Source organism: Zootoca vivipara, chromosome 1 (genome assembly GCF_965207765.1).
Source record: "Zootoca vivipara chromosome 1, rZooViv2.hap1.1, whole genome shotgun sequence".
Taxonomy (NCBI): Eukaryota; Metazoa; Chordata; class Lepidosauria; order Squamata; family Lacertidae; genus Zootoca; species Zootoca vivipara.
The window spans coordinates 120,685,074-120,700,706 of NC_142582.1; the positions used below are offsets into that span (position 1 = coordinate 120,685,074).

Consider the following 15,633-nt stretch of genomic DNA (forward strand, 5'->3'; position numbering starts at 1 on the left):
GTCCAACCCTTGGCATGCACAAATGAAGCCACCATGAATGAGTGTGTCAAGTGGAAGATGGTGAACTTTAAAATGAGACTTTTTGCCAGGTAGATCGATTCTTTCTTTCCTGCCATGCCCCGTCTTAGCTCTCCAGTGAAACCCATCAAAAATTGGGCATTAGTGGGAAGTGCTCAGTCTAATATAAATTGTCCATTTCTTGTTCCTTTTGAGGAAATGTGCCGGAACAAGGATATAAAGAGACATTCTGCAGACCTGCAGTTTATTGCTTTTTTAATTTAAAAATCTAAACCCTCTTTAGCCCAAATGTGAGCCCCCAAAACTCAACAGGTACCCCCCTCCCAAAAATAGTGAAATTTGCAGGTGGTTCTTGGGGTAGTGAATAGTTGTGTCCAATTCCCATATAGAGCTACGGTTCTCAATATTCTCTTAAACTGGGTTATATATCTGTAGCACAGACAGGCCATAAGAGCAGTGAGGAGCAACAGGGCTGGGGCCGTAATCTTATCTTTACTTACCCGGGAGCAAACTCCATTGAATTTAATACGACTTACTCCTGAGTAGGCCTGAGTAGGATTACACTGTGAAGAAACTTCCAAGGGGTTCTTAACACCTGGGAAACAAAGCATTCAACAGTTTGCACACGAACACAATTGCTCTCTGTGGTAGAAATAGTCTGTCTTGTTGGCACTGGTTTCTGTTCCCTTATCACCAATCACTATTTTTATGTTCCGTGTTTCTGTGCGTATGTAGATATATATTTTACTGGACTACCCAATAAACAGAACATGTACATTTGAAATCACAGAGATATTAAACTTGCATCTTAATTTACGCACATTTGAAAGGTTAATTTACACAAAGCTTTTTTGCACAGTGTCTCATCCCCTAAAGGGTCTGAAACAAGCAGATGTACATACTCCGCATAGTATTTGTTTTCTGTGTAATTGTATGTAGTAGTTATTCATACTGATGTGTCTGTTTATAAGGCTCACACATTTTCTGATCACCTAAAAGCATTAAGCAGAGCGTTTTGGAAACTGTCTAAAATGGAAAAATTTCAGTCTGTTGAAGCAGTACTGCCATTTCTAGGGTTGATGAATTAAATTATAATCTTTCAATCTGCTTCCCACCCCCACCCCACAAACATCTTGTTCTCTTTTCACTCAGTGGACTGGCTTGGGTGTCATGCTAAATCATAGCTTAGCATTATGAGAATAATCCTCAGCGAACCTGGAGCTTCTATTTTACTATAATTTAGTGTGTCATCTGAACCTTGACAACCTGCAGTTAATCTTAACTGGTTAGTGGAAACAAACCAACTTCAAGCCATAGTTTAAGGCTTTAACAATGGTTTAATCATAGTTAAAATTAACCAGAGTTTAGAGTTGAAAAAACACTAAACTACAACACATATTTTTCTTTTTCCCTTTTTTAAAAAAGTGGTCTAGATAAGTTTTTCTTTTTAAAGCTGCTGTTAATATAGAACAGAAGTGGTAGCTTCCAGACTCCTTGCACCCGTGTTAGAGGAGGGGAAGGGGAAGGGCAGGACTCACTGAAGCTTGTCCTTGTAACACTAAACCATGGTTTAGCATTATATCCAAATGCAGCCAGTGAGCATTTCCATATATAAAAGCATCAAATCCTGTTGGTTTGCTTTCTCTAGTTTCCTGGGTAGACAATCTACCAAGTTCTGCTCCTGTGGAATTAACCCTTTAGGCCAATGAGTGAAGAAGTTCAGGGGCTTCAGAACAGGTTGTGAGCAATGGTTTGCAGCATCAGAACTGGACCTGTGTCCCATTGGCCACAGGAGAGAGCAGAAGGCATATTGCTTTTCACAGTTTTTCCACCATTCTCTCTCTCTCTCTGCATCACACTTCCTTCCTTTTCCTGGGAACGTGATAACCATAGAATAGAAAAGACAAGTAAAATAGAGCATGTAGATTCAAAAGGTATTTGTTGGCTAATAAGATATAAACTTCATCACTAATAGTTTGCTTTAAAAAATTTTTTTTTTTTGCCATTGTGCTAAAGTGCTGCTTGGGAAGGCAGGTTGCAAATACAGTAGCCACTTTCTGGGAGCAAGTAAAAATTGCCCCCTGGCAAGCTGTTCTTACATTGTTGTGTCCTCCAGACACAGTGAAGCCAGACTGTGTGAACATCTGTGATTCGCTTCCAACCTTTAAAGGTTTGAAGAGAGAACAGGCCTATCAGTTCAGCATCCTGTTTTTCATGGTGGCTAGCTAGACACATCTGGGAAGTAGGACATGAAGGGAGCAGCCTTTCCCCTAGGGTTGCCATACAGAAACAGGCTTTTTCTGATCCAGGATGTATCACACAGCCTTTGACAGCCTCGTCTTCTGTGCACTTGTCTAATCCCCCTTGTTAAAGCAGCACCGTAAGCATCTCGCAGCAGCAAATCCCAAGGATGCTGTGTGAGAAGAAACGGTTTTGACCTGGATCTCCTGCCCATCACCCGCACTGGATGACCTTGGGTTCCTGTTATGAGAGAAGGAGAAGGAGAAGCACTCTCTCCAGACCACACCGTGCTTAACGGTGGAAGAGAGAGCCCAGCAACCCAGCGTCTGTGCCCCTTAGAGAATGGCCCCCACAGCTCTAGGGTTCTGAGTCTTCAGGGAAGATTTAGGTATTACAAGTGCTTCTTTAGCCTTGAGTCCTCAGATGGGTCCACATATCCCATTATCTCCAATCAACTTAACACTGTAGAAAAATAAGGTTCCTGCCCCTTTGTTCGTCCCCTCAACGTACTGTTTAAATGAAATAAATAGGGGTATTTTTTCCCACGGGCAAGGTTGGGTGGTGGATTGAGCCTTTACCTTTTGAAGGCTGGTGTGTGTGTGTGTGTGTGTGTGTGTGTGTGTGTTTTGGTGGTTACACAAATGGTTCTGAAATGCATTTAAAAACAAAAACCTCTTTTTGCATGGTAGTTTTAAAAGCAGGCATAGGCAAACTCGGCCCTCCAGATGTTTTGGGACTACAACTCCCATCATCCCTGACCACTGGTCCTGTTAGCTAGGGATGGTGGGAGTTGTAGTCCCAAAGCATCTGGAGGGCCGAGTTTGCCTATGCCTGTTTTAAAGCCATGCAGGAGGGTTTGTTTGTTGGTTTGTTTGTTTGGCTCCAGCGTTCCTTAATGGAAGGTCAATTCAGGCTGTGTTTCCACATCATGCTAAGCCACAGTTTACCGTGAAGCGCATGAGCAGGAATGAGCTGCATTAAGGCTTGGGCTCATGCGCTTCCCATGCCTCTTACGCAGCCAGGAGGAGTTCAGAAGCTTTTGCTTCTGCGGTTACTTAACCACGGTTGGCCATGGCAGGCAAACTGCAGTTACCATTAACCATGGCCAAGAGACTGATTCTGATGAATTGGAAGAACGGAGATACAATTCCCCTTAATCAATGATTGACAACGTGAGATTGGCAACGTATGGACAGGCAGCTTATAGACTCAGACTTTCTTTGGATAGATACTGTGACATTTGGAATCCGTTTACACAGAATATACTAGGTTATTGACAATTATATGTGTATTAGGATAACAAGGATATACTCATCTGTATATTAATGTGTGGTAATGTAAGGGGACCCAGGTGGCGCTGTGGTTAAACCACTGAGCCTAGGGCTTGCTGATCAGAAGGTCGGCGGTTCGAATCCCTGTGACGGGGTGAGCTCCCGTTGCTTGGTCCCAGCTCCTGCCAACCTAGCAGTTCGAAAGCACGTCAAAATGCAAGTAGATAGATAGGAACCGTTACAGCAGGAAGGTAAACGGCGTTTCCATGTGCTGCTCTGGTTTGCCAGAAGCGGCTTTGTCATGCTGGCCACATGACCTGGAAGCTATATGCCGGCTCCCTCGGCCAATAATGCGAGATGAGCGCGCAACCCCAGAGTCGGTCACGACTGGACCTAATGGTCAGGGGTCCCTTTACCCTTTACCTTTTTAATGTAACAGTATTTTTCTTTATTTTTTTCGTTCTCACGTTTTTTTCCTTACCCTATTTTTTTTTAATAAAAGAAATTATTTTCATAAAATAGTAATTAAAAAACAACAACAACCCCTATGTTTAGGTTAAAGTGGCTGCCCCTCATGGCCATGGTACTCTCCAGACGTTGATGGACTACAAAGCCCATCAGCCCTGGCAGCATGACCAGTGGTCAAGGATGATGGGTGTTGTAGTCCAGGAGCATTCAGAGGGCATCAGGCTGGGGAAGGCTGCCTTCACAACTATCTAGCAGGAGCCCCCAAACTCCTCCCCCCAGCTGCATAGGTGGAGGAAAAGGAAGCCCTGAGCACACAATCTCAAGGCTCCTTGTGGCACATTGCTTGCTTGCACCATTGCTTGCTTGCACCAACCTATGGTTTAGCAGGATGTGCAAATGTGGTCTCTGTGTTGTGTGTCTTTATTATGATGATTATTAAAGCAGGTTTGCTGCAATAATATGCCTGAGAAATGCATCATCGGGCCAGACCTATGGTGGGTGGGTTGGTGCTGCATTTAATGCAGGGTTGGCTAAGGAATGAAGTTGGCTAAATCATGTTCTTTGTCACAGGGAACAAACCAGCAAGTCAAAGCACATGAAGCCACCTCAGCAGTGCAGCATGTAGACTTATTGAAAGAGTGGAGTAATTGTCTAGAAAATAAGGTACAATCTCCTCCTCACCTTTATCTGCCTTACTTTTTATGTTTTATGCGTCTAGCAGGGGATACCGTTGTGGGAGTTCGGAACGGCTGCTGAAATGCTTCTCAGTTTCCGAAAGCAATGAATTGTGTAGCTGCAGGGTTTTTATTCTTACGGTTTGAAAAAAACAAGAAGTCTTCCCAAGAGGTTTTCATTAACTGGTAGAATGTGCATAATGTAGATGGGTAAACTTGTATTTCACACCCAACTGGTTAATTATAATTTTCCCCCCATTGGGCTGCCTTACAAAGACAGGCAAGTAAGAAAAATCTACGCTATTCAAACCTGCATTGCTGCTTGATTTTGAGGATGTTTTTAATGTGGGCATTTCCAACAGCTGAGCGTAGAGCGAGAGGCCATAACTCAGTACTAGACCCCTCATACTTTACAGGCACAAGGTGTCAACTTCCATTCTGTGGCACCTCAGTTTTAAAGGGTCTTGCGTGGTAGACTTGGCAGGCATACCCAATGTGGTGCCTTCAAGATGTTGTTGAACTACCACTCCTATCATCCCTAGCCAGCATGCTCAATCTTCAAGGATGATGGGAGCTGTAGTCTCACAACATCTGGAGAGTACCACGAAGGGCTACACTTGAATCAGTGCACCTATGTCTCTCTTTCGTTGCAGAAAATGTTTCCCCCCCCCTTCTTGGCATAACAACTTCCTCCTCCTCCTCCTCCTCCTCCTCCTCCTCCTCCTCCTCCTCTTCTTCTTCTTCTTCTTCTTCTTCTTCTTCTTCTTCTTCTTCTTCTTCTTCTTCTTCTTCTTCTTCTTCTTCTTCTTCTTCTTCTTCTTCTTCTTCTTCTCTTCCTCCTCCTCCTCTACCGCACTTCATCTGTAGATCTCTTGGCGATTCACAGCATAAAAAGACAAGAACACAAAATACATGATAAGAACAAGAATAAGAACAAAAAAAAAAGGATAACCCCTCCCCCACTAGATAGTTTAATATACATGTCTTTGTGTGTGTTGGTTTTTGGTAATTTGGTTAAATAATAAAATGGAGAATTCCCTGGACGCCAAGGTTTGAAATAGCCATGGGTGTTGCTCTTCATTTTTCTACTTAGGGACTAATATGTAGTCGAAACAAAAAAATAAAAAAATTCCTTCCAGTAGCACCTTAGAGACCAACTAAGTTTGTCATTGGTATGAGCTTTTGTGTGCATGCACACTTCTTCAGATACACTGAAACAGAAGTCACCAGACTTCTGTTTATAAATGGACATAAATCTGACATCAGGAATCACAAGACAGAGAAACCAGTAGGAGAACACTTCAGTCTCCCAGGACATTCTATACAACATCTCAAAGTAGCTGTCTTATTACAGAAAAATTTCAGAAACAGACTGGAAAGAGAAGTTGCTGAATTGCAACTCGTTACCAAGCTTTAAACCAGGCATCCCCAAACTGCGGCCCTCCATATGTTTCGGCCTACAACTCCCATGAACCCTAGCTAGCAGGACCAGTGGTCCGGGAAGCTGGGAATTGTAGTCCAAAACATCTGGAGGGCCGAAGTTTGGGAATGCCTGCTTTAAACCATGGAGAGACTTGGTCTGAATAGAGACATTGGATTCTTATCTCATTATACATGATAAAGCTATCTTTAGCCATCTCACCCCTTGCTTTTTCCTGTAAGATCAATTGCAGTCGTTAACAGTTGTCAACAAGTTTACCACCCCTATCAGCCAATCACCCATTCCCACCACCCTTCTGAGTAATACCCCTCCCCACCCTCTGACTATACATAAGGGTCTGGTGACTTCTGTTTCAGTGTATCTGAAGAAGTGTGCATGCACACGAAAGCTCATACCAATGACAAACTTAGTTGGTCTCTAAGGTGCTAGTGGAAGGAATTTTTTATTTTATATTTTGTTTCGACTACGTCAGACCAACACGGCTACCGTACCTATCTGTAACTAGGACTAATATATAGTTATAGTTCACATTTATTGCTGCCATCTCCAAAGCCCCCAAGAGCAAATGGGGAAAAAAAACAACCTGATTGGCCTGCTCCCTTTTCGCATGTCACTGTGTTCGTGGTGCAAACAAAGCTCTGGAATGGAGTTGGGTGGGGAAATGGACTCCTGACCTAATTCAATACAAACTGATCAAGTAGCCAGAAAACAAAAATCCCATATGTGGTTTAAGATGTGAGGCAGGACTTAATTAAAACTTAACTTTTTCTTCCAAATCAGCGAAAGTAAGTTGAACAATTATACATCTTTAGCAGTCAAAGGAGAAAATGCACACTTACTGGAATAAAATTGTTCTGTAGGGTTGTTTTATGTCTTGTTTGTTTATTTGTGAGATTTCTATCCTCCCTACATAAAAGGCAGGTTTGACAGATTAAAACAAAACAGCCATCCTCAGCAGTCCCATTATCAAATAATCTTTTCGTTTTGCTCTTAGTTTTGCTCTGCTGAGCTGTAACCTGTGCAGCAGACTTCAAAAGCCATTTCCTTTCCCTGGGGAACCATGGGAACTGTAGCTCTGTTAGCATGGCTAAATATATTTTAAACAAGGTCTCAATGCCCTTACTAAACTACAATTCCCATGATTCTTCAGAGGAAGTCACAACTGTTAAACTGATACGAAACTGCCATCTTACATAGCTATACCCTGAGTAGCATAGTAGAAAAGATGGGGGGGGGGACAACCATTTTCACTCAAGAAGGCTCTCAAAAGACCCAGCACTACCTCTGAGTAGTATCTGTAATCTGCAGGTGCAGTTATACAGTTGGTACTTCAGAATTGGCACTGATGTTACCCTTTTGTTTTATTGAAGTTGTCTTCCTACAGCTGGAGTTGCCAAATTAATCCCCACTTAGAAAATTTTCCAAAGTAGGGTGGCAACCCCCTCCCCAGTTTTACAAGACGGAAACTTCTTTTAAAAAGGATCTTGCAACTAGTGATCCAAATTCAAATTTTGAACCCCTCGCCCCTCTCTAATAAAACCTATTAGCTGATGAAAGGGATTTTACTCTTTTAGCCCGAGGCAATAGCGATAAGCATTTTATCAAATCTGGTACAAGCGGAGAAGTTTGCTCATTTGTGGGTTGGGTTTCTAAAAATAGCCTTCTGAAATAATCAGGGAATTTAGTACGCTAATGTATTAGACAGCTTGTCCAATGCGAAATAGCTGGAATATAACTGGCAAATGCCACAAGACTTTTGGGTTTGGGGTTTTGTTTTGGCGCGGAAGAGGAACCTGAAAAATGATGTTTTTCTTCAGATGTTTACCAAGAAAATCCCCTTGTTCAGCCCTTTGAGGATGGCAAAGGTCTGTTCCCTTCTCAGATGTCAAAAGAAAACCAGCATGCATTATGCCTTCATCTCTACTACTTTTAACAAATCTGGCTCTAGTTTTGGGGTTGTTGTTTTTTAACCCCTAGGCTTGGTTATGTGTGTTGGCATGGTGAGTGCGCTTAACTGCATGTCTCAGAGGAATCTGGGCTGAATGCTCAAATCACTCATAGATCTAGGAACCAACAGGAAAGCGAAGAGCAGGTTGAGGACTGAAATCACTGAAATCCTAGGGTGACAAACTATCCTTGAGTTATGCCATCTCAGTGGGCCGACTAATCTGCCTGTCAAATCCCACACCTCCCTAGTATTTCTGCATCTTGAAAGTAGGGTTGCCAGACTCAATAGAGGACAGGACTTCTGTGCCTTTAATTGCCCTGCTCTCTTTTGAGTCTGGAAACCTTAAAGAGAAACCAGCAGACCCTTTGTTTCATTTCCAAGCAAAGGGTCTGCTGGTTTCTCTTTTAAGGTTTCCAGACTCAAAAGAGAGCAGGGCAATTAAAGGCACAGAAGTCCTGTCCTCTATTGAGTCTGGCGACCCTACTCGAAAGCACCTGCTTCCTGCTCATACACAGGTTCATTTTGGGGGCAGGGAGAAAGAAGCAAAAAATAATGTTTTGGCAAGGAAGTGTGCCTTTATTGCAAAATGAAGGACAACCAGTTTTATAAAGAGTTTGACCCCTCCTCTTGTGGTAGAAAACTGGATGCTTTCATCCTTATCAATACTGGCACAGGTGTGCTTTTACTGTTATTGATAGGCATCATTGTGTCGGAAACATTTGAGAAATCTTCCCTACTTTTTTAGATGGATCACAAATGGTGCTCCTAGGCAGTCTGTGGTACATAAATCTGTTTGTTTGTTTTTTTGCCGTTTTGCTGATGAATGCTGAATGCAATCGTCACGTTTTGCCAGGACGAGAGGTCAGGGTTCTAGGTGTGAGATGGTTGAAGGGAAGAAAAGCATTGATGAATAGAGGAAAGATCCTCACAGTGAGTGAAAAATGATAGTCAGCTGTTCTTTGTGGTTCCAGCCCAGCCCAGTAGGTGCACTAAATATTTTCCGAGGACAAGCTGATTTCTTTTAGATGATATCATCAGTGTATACCCCTGTAATCTTTCATACTGCTCCCTAACTATGTATCTTTCATTCACGGAAATCATTACAGGCTGGTTGTTGTCTTGTGTCCTTTACTGAAGAACCATTCAAATGCGATTCTTAAAGCAGCCACAGCCTATCTCTCTTTAGACACCAGGTGGGGGGAAGCAATTTTAATCACCCTCTTTTCTATTTTTCTTTTCGGTCATCATTTTCTTCTATAAGTCTTTCTGCTGGCCTGTCTATTGTAAAGGACTTGGATGCCCAGTATGGATTGCCCTCAAATAATGCAGTTTCCTTATCTCCAGAAATCAAAGCCTAGGGAACGACCAACTAAATAAGTGAAACTTGCTTAGAAGTTAAGAGTTATGACCAGTGTTGTATTACTCTTTTTAATCCAGGGTTGAGGGAACTAGAGGGGAAGGAGGAAGAAGAAGAAGCAACCTGCTTTCAGGAAGGGCTAGAAAATACACTAAACACAGGGAAGATATATTTTATTTGGAACGCTCCTCCTTGTTCGTGAGAGATGGCGGATTCTTTTTGCATACGTCTGGTGGGAGTAATTGTAGATTATTCTCTTCCCCCCCCCCCAGGTGGCCATGCTCCAGAATGAAAGTTTGGAAAAGAACAAGAGTATACAAACTTTACATAATCAGATTTGTAGCTTTGAAATAGAAATTGAGAGACAGAAGGAAATGCTGCGGAGTAATGAGTCCAAAATACACCACTTACAGGTAAGTTCTTGATTTCTTCCTGTGCTTGAGCAGAGCATGGCGAGGATTTTTCTCCTCTTTGCCTTCCTGTTTGCAGAGCAAAGTATGACAATTCAGGCCGCAGTCCTATACAGTATACACTTTCCTAGGAATAAGTCCAGTTGAACACGTCTGTTGCCATTTACTTTGCTGCTACGAAGGCTTATTGGGGTGGGTTATAAAGGTAAAGGTACCCCTGACCATTAGGTCCAGTTGCAGATGACTCTGGAGTTGCGGCACTCATCTCGCTTTACTGGCCGAGGGAGCCGGCATTTGTCTGCAGACAGCTTCCGGGTCATGACTAAGCCACTTCTGGCGAAACCAGAGCAGCGAACGGAAATGGTGTTTACCTTCCCGCCCGAGCAGTACCTATTTATCTACTTGCACTTTGAACTGCTAGGTTGGCAGGAGCAGGGACCGAGCAACGGGAGCTCACCCCGTCACAGGGATTCGAACCGCCAACCTTCTGATTGGCAAGCCCTAGACTCTATGGTTTAGACTACAGCGGCACCCACGTCCTGCAGGGTGGGTTATACTAGCATTCAATACAATCCATGGACGTTTATTTACTTTCAATGCTTGCATCATAGCATTTCCCAGATCCTCCTTCAGTAATAGCGAGTCTTCCTGTATTCCCTCGTCTGTTGTTTCCCTTGGAGGTTTCTTTTTTTAATTTTTTTTTTAAAAAAAACAATTTATTCTTTTCACAAAGCGAGTGATAGACAGCCAAGCTGAGAAGCTGAAAGAACTGGACAAAGAGATCCGTCCTTTCCGACAGAACTGGGAGGAAGCAGACAGCATGAAGAGCAGCGTTGAGTCCCTCCAGAACAGAGTGACTGAGTTGGAAAGCGTCGATAAGAATGCCGGGCAAGGAAATAGGAATGCAGGTAAAAAATAAAAAAATAAATCTGAGCACAACTTGCCTGGCAGATCCTGTCAAAATAACTAATGAGGTGCATTCTGAAATGGAACTCCTACTGAGGATGTTTTCCTCTGAAGACAAGCAATAACTGCAAACGTTGTGGTTTCTTGAGAGCTGTCTGCTTAATAGCCATCTCAGAAGTTCATCCCCATTGTGTCTATGCTACAGCACCAATTGAGGGCTTTAGCCTATGCGATTCCCTTGCCAAATCGTGTGGCTGTCAGAGCAAACCAGGCTAGGCAGCTTTGTCATGTGGCTCAACCCCTTAATAACGAACATTATGAGTCCTCTCTATACCTTGCCTTTGACACCTGAAATTTGTGTTTCCAGGGCCCAGCTTATTCCTGTGATTGTAACCTGCTTTAACTTGCTTTAATCTAGAATTTTAAGTTGTTGTGACCTGCTGGTGAAGACAACTTTTAGATGCTCCTCATACAGGCATTAGTACCTCCCAAACATGTCGCTGGCACGCTTTTTCGGCTGCTGTGATTGAAAAAGCACAATCAGTATTCAAACGCATAATCGGTTTTCCAAAATGTCATCGTTCTCCCCCCCCCCCCATATCCTTAATAGTCTCCCCATTTATAATCTGGCTGCTTTTGCTGTAGGGCTTACGGTCTTTTTATGTGTAGTTCAGAGAGATGTTTCATCTGAGCATCACCATGATAAAATAAAGGAGGCCGTTGCCTTATTCTGTGAACAAAGTAATAAAATCACAAATTAGCAATACGACACAGGCCTTTCTTAGCGGCTTACCCGATACGGTTTGGTTCAAACGCGAATCAGCAAGGGAAAAAAACAACTGTTATGAAGAATAAGCCACCTGTTACTGCACCTTGCTTGGACTCTTGTGTAAACATGCAGTCCATTCATTGCTGAACAGTAGTATGTAGATCTATAACTCGGTGCTGTGTTGTGCCTGATGGTGACAGATGGAATTTCACCAGCGCACAGGGCGCTTTCCCCTTTGCCACCTGAAAAGGGGCACAGCCATTTAGACCTATGTTGCCGGAGACCATGAATTTAGAAAATTGATTCTGGAGTCCCATAGAGCAGGTCTGTTATTCAGTTGAGACCACAGAGAATATATACAGGCATTAAGCATATAACTTCTCCTTCTCTGAGTTGATTGCTATAGTACCTCTGGTATGCCTTTGAATCACGGTTGCTGTATATTGTGAGCAGGGAAGTGCTTTTGTGCTTCTCTTCTGCTTGTGGGCTTCCCATAGGCAACAGGTTGGCCGCTGTCAGAGCAGGATGCTATGTAAGCCTTCGGTCTGAACCAGCAAGCTCCTTTTTATGTTCTTATGTTTTTAGAATGCCAGCAAGTGCTTCTAGTAGCATCAAGTGGGGTTGTGGAGAGAGAATTGCTAATTGTATTATTGAGCTGGATCTGATCTGATCTGATCTGATCCTATAGTTTGCATTGCTTGCATTGTATGAAATCTGATTGTATGGCTTAGCCAGCCCCCCCCCCCCCATATCCCTGGGATGTCTTGCTTAAAATGTTTTTTTCTTTGCCTCTCTCTGTGTGCCAAAGGGTAATGTAAGCCAGACAGAATGCCCTGCTAAGCTATCAAGGCCGGATGACTGTCTTGTCTGACGCTATCAGTCTGACGCACGTTTACAGAGGAGGGGGAAAGGAGCCCAAGAAGTGTATAAGAAGCTTTGCAAATTTGTGTTACTTTACTCTTGTCGTGATATTGACTGTCTCTGTCCCTGCCTGGGCGCAACTTAAGGACCCTTATCAGCTAATAAGGCTACAGGGTGGGATGTTGCTTACCCGGCTTCCTAATGCCCAGGTCGCTGTTAGTAACCAGGACGGGCAAGGCAGTGGAGAGGTTGGGGCAGGGGCAGCAGGGAAGGGAATCTGCCGTTTCTGCTGCCGTGTCCACACTTTGCTGGCCTCTGCTGCCTCGCCCCTCCTTCCTTGGTTCCAGCCAGCCACCTCTGGGTTGGGAAGCCAGGTTAGTCATCCCACCACACCCAGTTCTGCCTGCTGTGGATGCTACCGTGTGCCTTTTCTTAACGCTTAGTCAAAATTGCAAGGTTTTTCTTCATTTTTTGCAACTTTCCACAGAGCAAAATGCCACGGTGAAAGCTCTGTGGACTAAGCATCAGTAAGAAACTGGCAGTGAGGTGTGCCTTGTTTGCTGTCTTAAGGCTGTGTTTTGGGTCATGCTGTCAAAGTACAGTGGTAGCTTCAGGTTACAGACTCCACTAACCCAGAAATAGTACCTCGGGTTAAGAACTTTGCTTCAGAATGAGAAGAGAAATCGCATGATGGCGGCGCGGCGGCAGCAGGAGGCCCCATTAGCAAAAGTGGTACCTCAGGTTTATGGAAGACAATGTTACTCGGATACGAGTGATCACCAAAGAAGAAGAAGACCTCAGGTTAAGAACAGTTTCAGGTTAAGAACAGACCTCCAGAACGAATTAGGTTCTTAACCCAAGGTACCACTGTATTGCTTTCTTTCCTTGCATTTTTGTTGCTGATTTCATTTCATATTGAGCTTCTTACATATTTTTTTGGGGTGACACTCTATTTTTTGCACTTGGAATGCATTTGTCCCGTGGATACAGAGTACATATATGGAGAAGGGGATGGCAGAGGACGAGATGGTTGGACAGTGTTCTCGAAGCTACGAACATGAGTTTGACCAAGTTGCGGGAGGCAGTGGAAGACAGGAGTGCCTGGCGTGCTATGGTCCATGGGGTCACGAAGAGTCGGACATGACTAAACGACTAAACAACATACAGTGTGTGTGTGTGTGTGTGTGAATGATCTCCATTGTATTACATTGTTCACATTGTGTTTTCAGGTCCCAAGGAAAAAGAAGCCCAATATCATTTTTAAAAACTGACCTAACACTCCCCCCCCCCAAAATAAATGTTTTTCCTTGATAATGTTTGGATTTTCTCTCTTTTCCTTCCAGGTATGCTAGAATCACAATTATCTAGGCATGATCAGATGCTGAGCGTCCACGACATCCGATTGGCTGATATGGACCTCCGCTTTCAAGTTTTGGAAACGGCCAGCTACAATGGAATATTGATCTGGAAAATCCGAGATTATAAACGTCGGAAGCAAGAGGCGGTCATGGGGAAGACTTTGTCCTTATACAGCCAACCTTTTTATACGGGGTACTTCGGCTATAAGATGTGTGCCAGAGTTTATCTCAATGGAGACGGCATGGGAAAAGGGACGCACTTGTCCTTGTTCTTCGTCATCATGCGGGGAGAATACGACGCATTGCTTCCGTGGCCCTTCAAGCAGAAAGTCACCCTGATGTTGATGGATCAAGGACCTTCCCGGCGCCATTTAGGGGATGCTTTCAAACCAGACCCCAACAGCAGTAGTTTCAAGAAGCCCAGCGGAGAAATGAATATTGCTTCTGGCTGCCCAGTGTTCGTTGCACAGACCGTTCTAGAAAACGGAACATATATTAAAGATGATACTATTTTTATTAAAGTCATAGTGGATACATCGGACCTACCAGACCCCTGACGTATAGCAAGAGAGGCAGAGTCAACAGAAGACAACTCCATTTGGGGATCTTTTTTATATCTACCTGTCTTCAATAAGAGGTCCCTAAAGCTCAGAGGGGACCACCTTGTGTTAACAGAAGGAAGCATTTGGAGACATAAATTTGCATAGGGGTCCAATGGCAAACGTAGCAACCCATTAAGAAGTCATACCATGGTATATTTTCTAATTAAAACTAATAGGAACACTTCGAGTTCTGACAAGTCACTTAATCCTCATGAGGACAAAAGATTACAGTCAGAAAACCTTTTCGTAATTTATTGGTAATCTCTTAATCAGTTGGAAGGGGGAGGGGGGAGGGGAAAGACAAAATATCCTGTGCTGGAAAAGACACGAAACTTTTATTCCTTTTTAACTAGAAAACAAAAGTAAAAGTTCACATGTGGGTTAGCTAGAAACTGTCAGCATGTTAAGTTAAAAAGAAGAAGAAATTATGAAGTAACATTGCAGTTAAAAGATATTATTACTTTGAAAATCGATAAGTGCAATCCTGTTTGAAATACAGTATATTGTATATTTTTAAGGCCTCTCCTGGTCTCTGTTTTAAAATAATTACTTTGCCAGAAGACCTCGACAGAATGTCCAGATCTTCTCGAAAGTGTCTAAATCAGAGTCATATTTTTGTTTAGAGTTCTATTAATTGCTACAGAAAAAAAGCATTTTATTTTAAAACTGTTGATAGACTGATATTTCTTGGAAGAAAAAAAAGATCAAATGCAGGTTATCACTTGTGATATGAAAAGAAACTATTCAACTACAGCTGTTATTTCTCTTTAGAAATGTAAACCTAACAATATATGTCGTAGTTAATGACACTATTTCAAAATTAAGAAAAGATAATCACTCATGGATGCTGTGCATCATTATCAGATTTATAATTTTCACCCTAAAATAGGGCATTTGTTGAACTTTGGAGTTCTAAACGGAATCCTGTATGTTTTTAAAGTTCTGCCTCATGCGCTCAGACCAAGCTCTATAAAAATATATCTATATATCTATATATAATCTATTTTTTTGCTAAAGCATAAATGTGCAACATATTTTTGGTGTTTGAGAAGGGGGCATAGTGCTGAGTAATACCTATATAGGAAACCTGCTAATTGACACCTCTGCTTAGGAATTAACCGCATCCTGCAGAGGACAATCCGTTAGGAGAAAGCAGTGTCTTAATTGGAGAACCGGTGGCTTGCATGCGATTCATGTGCCTTAGCTGTGATGTGCTGCTTTATAGCTCATAGCTTTGTATTCAGATTTTAAGTTCAGATTCCTGAAATGGTCTCTTTTTTTTTTAAACTGGACTTTAGGCATAATGTGC

General features: G+C 42.8%; 1 protein-coding gene across 4 annotated transcripts in view; it reads left to right on the forward strand.

The window, feature by feature from the left end:
* TRAF3 (TNF receptor associated factor 3) overlaps positions 1-15,318 on the forward strand; it is a 79,801-nt gene extending 64,483 nt beyond the window's left edge. For 3 of the 4 annotated variants that reach the window (XM_035105552.3, XM_060271740.2, XM_088655642.1), the window contains 4 exons: positions 4,569-4,661; positions 9,691-9,831; positions 10,562-10,736; positions 13,708-15,318. In XM_035105552.3, the coding sequence (XP_034961443.2) occupies positions 4,569-4,661; positions 9,691-9,831; positions 10,562-10,736; positions 13,708-14,279 (981 nt within the window). In that variant the 3' untranslated portion in view covers positions 14,280-15,318. The remainder of the gene's footprint in view (positions 1-4,568; positions 4,662-9,690; positions 9,832-10,561; positions 10,737-13,707) is intronic. The other variant, XM_088655646.1, reaches the window with a different exon arrangement.
* The last annotated feature ends 315 nt before the right edge of the window (positions 15,319-15,633 follow it).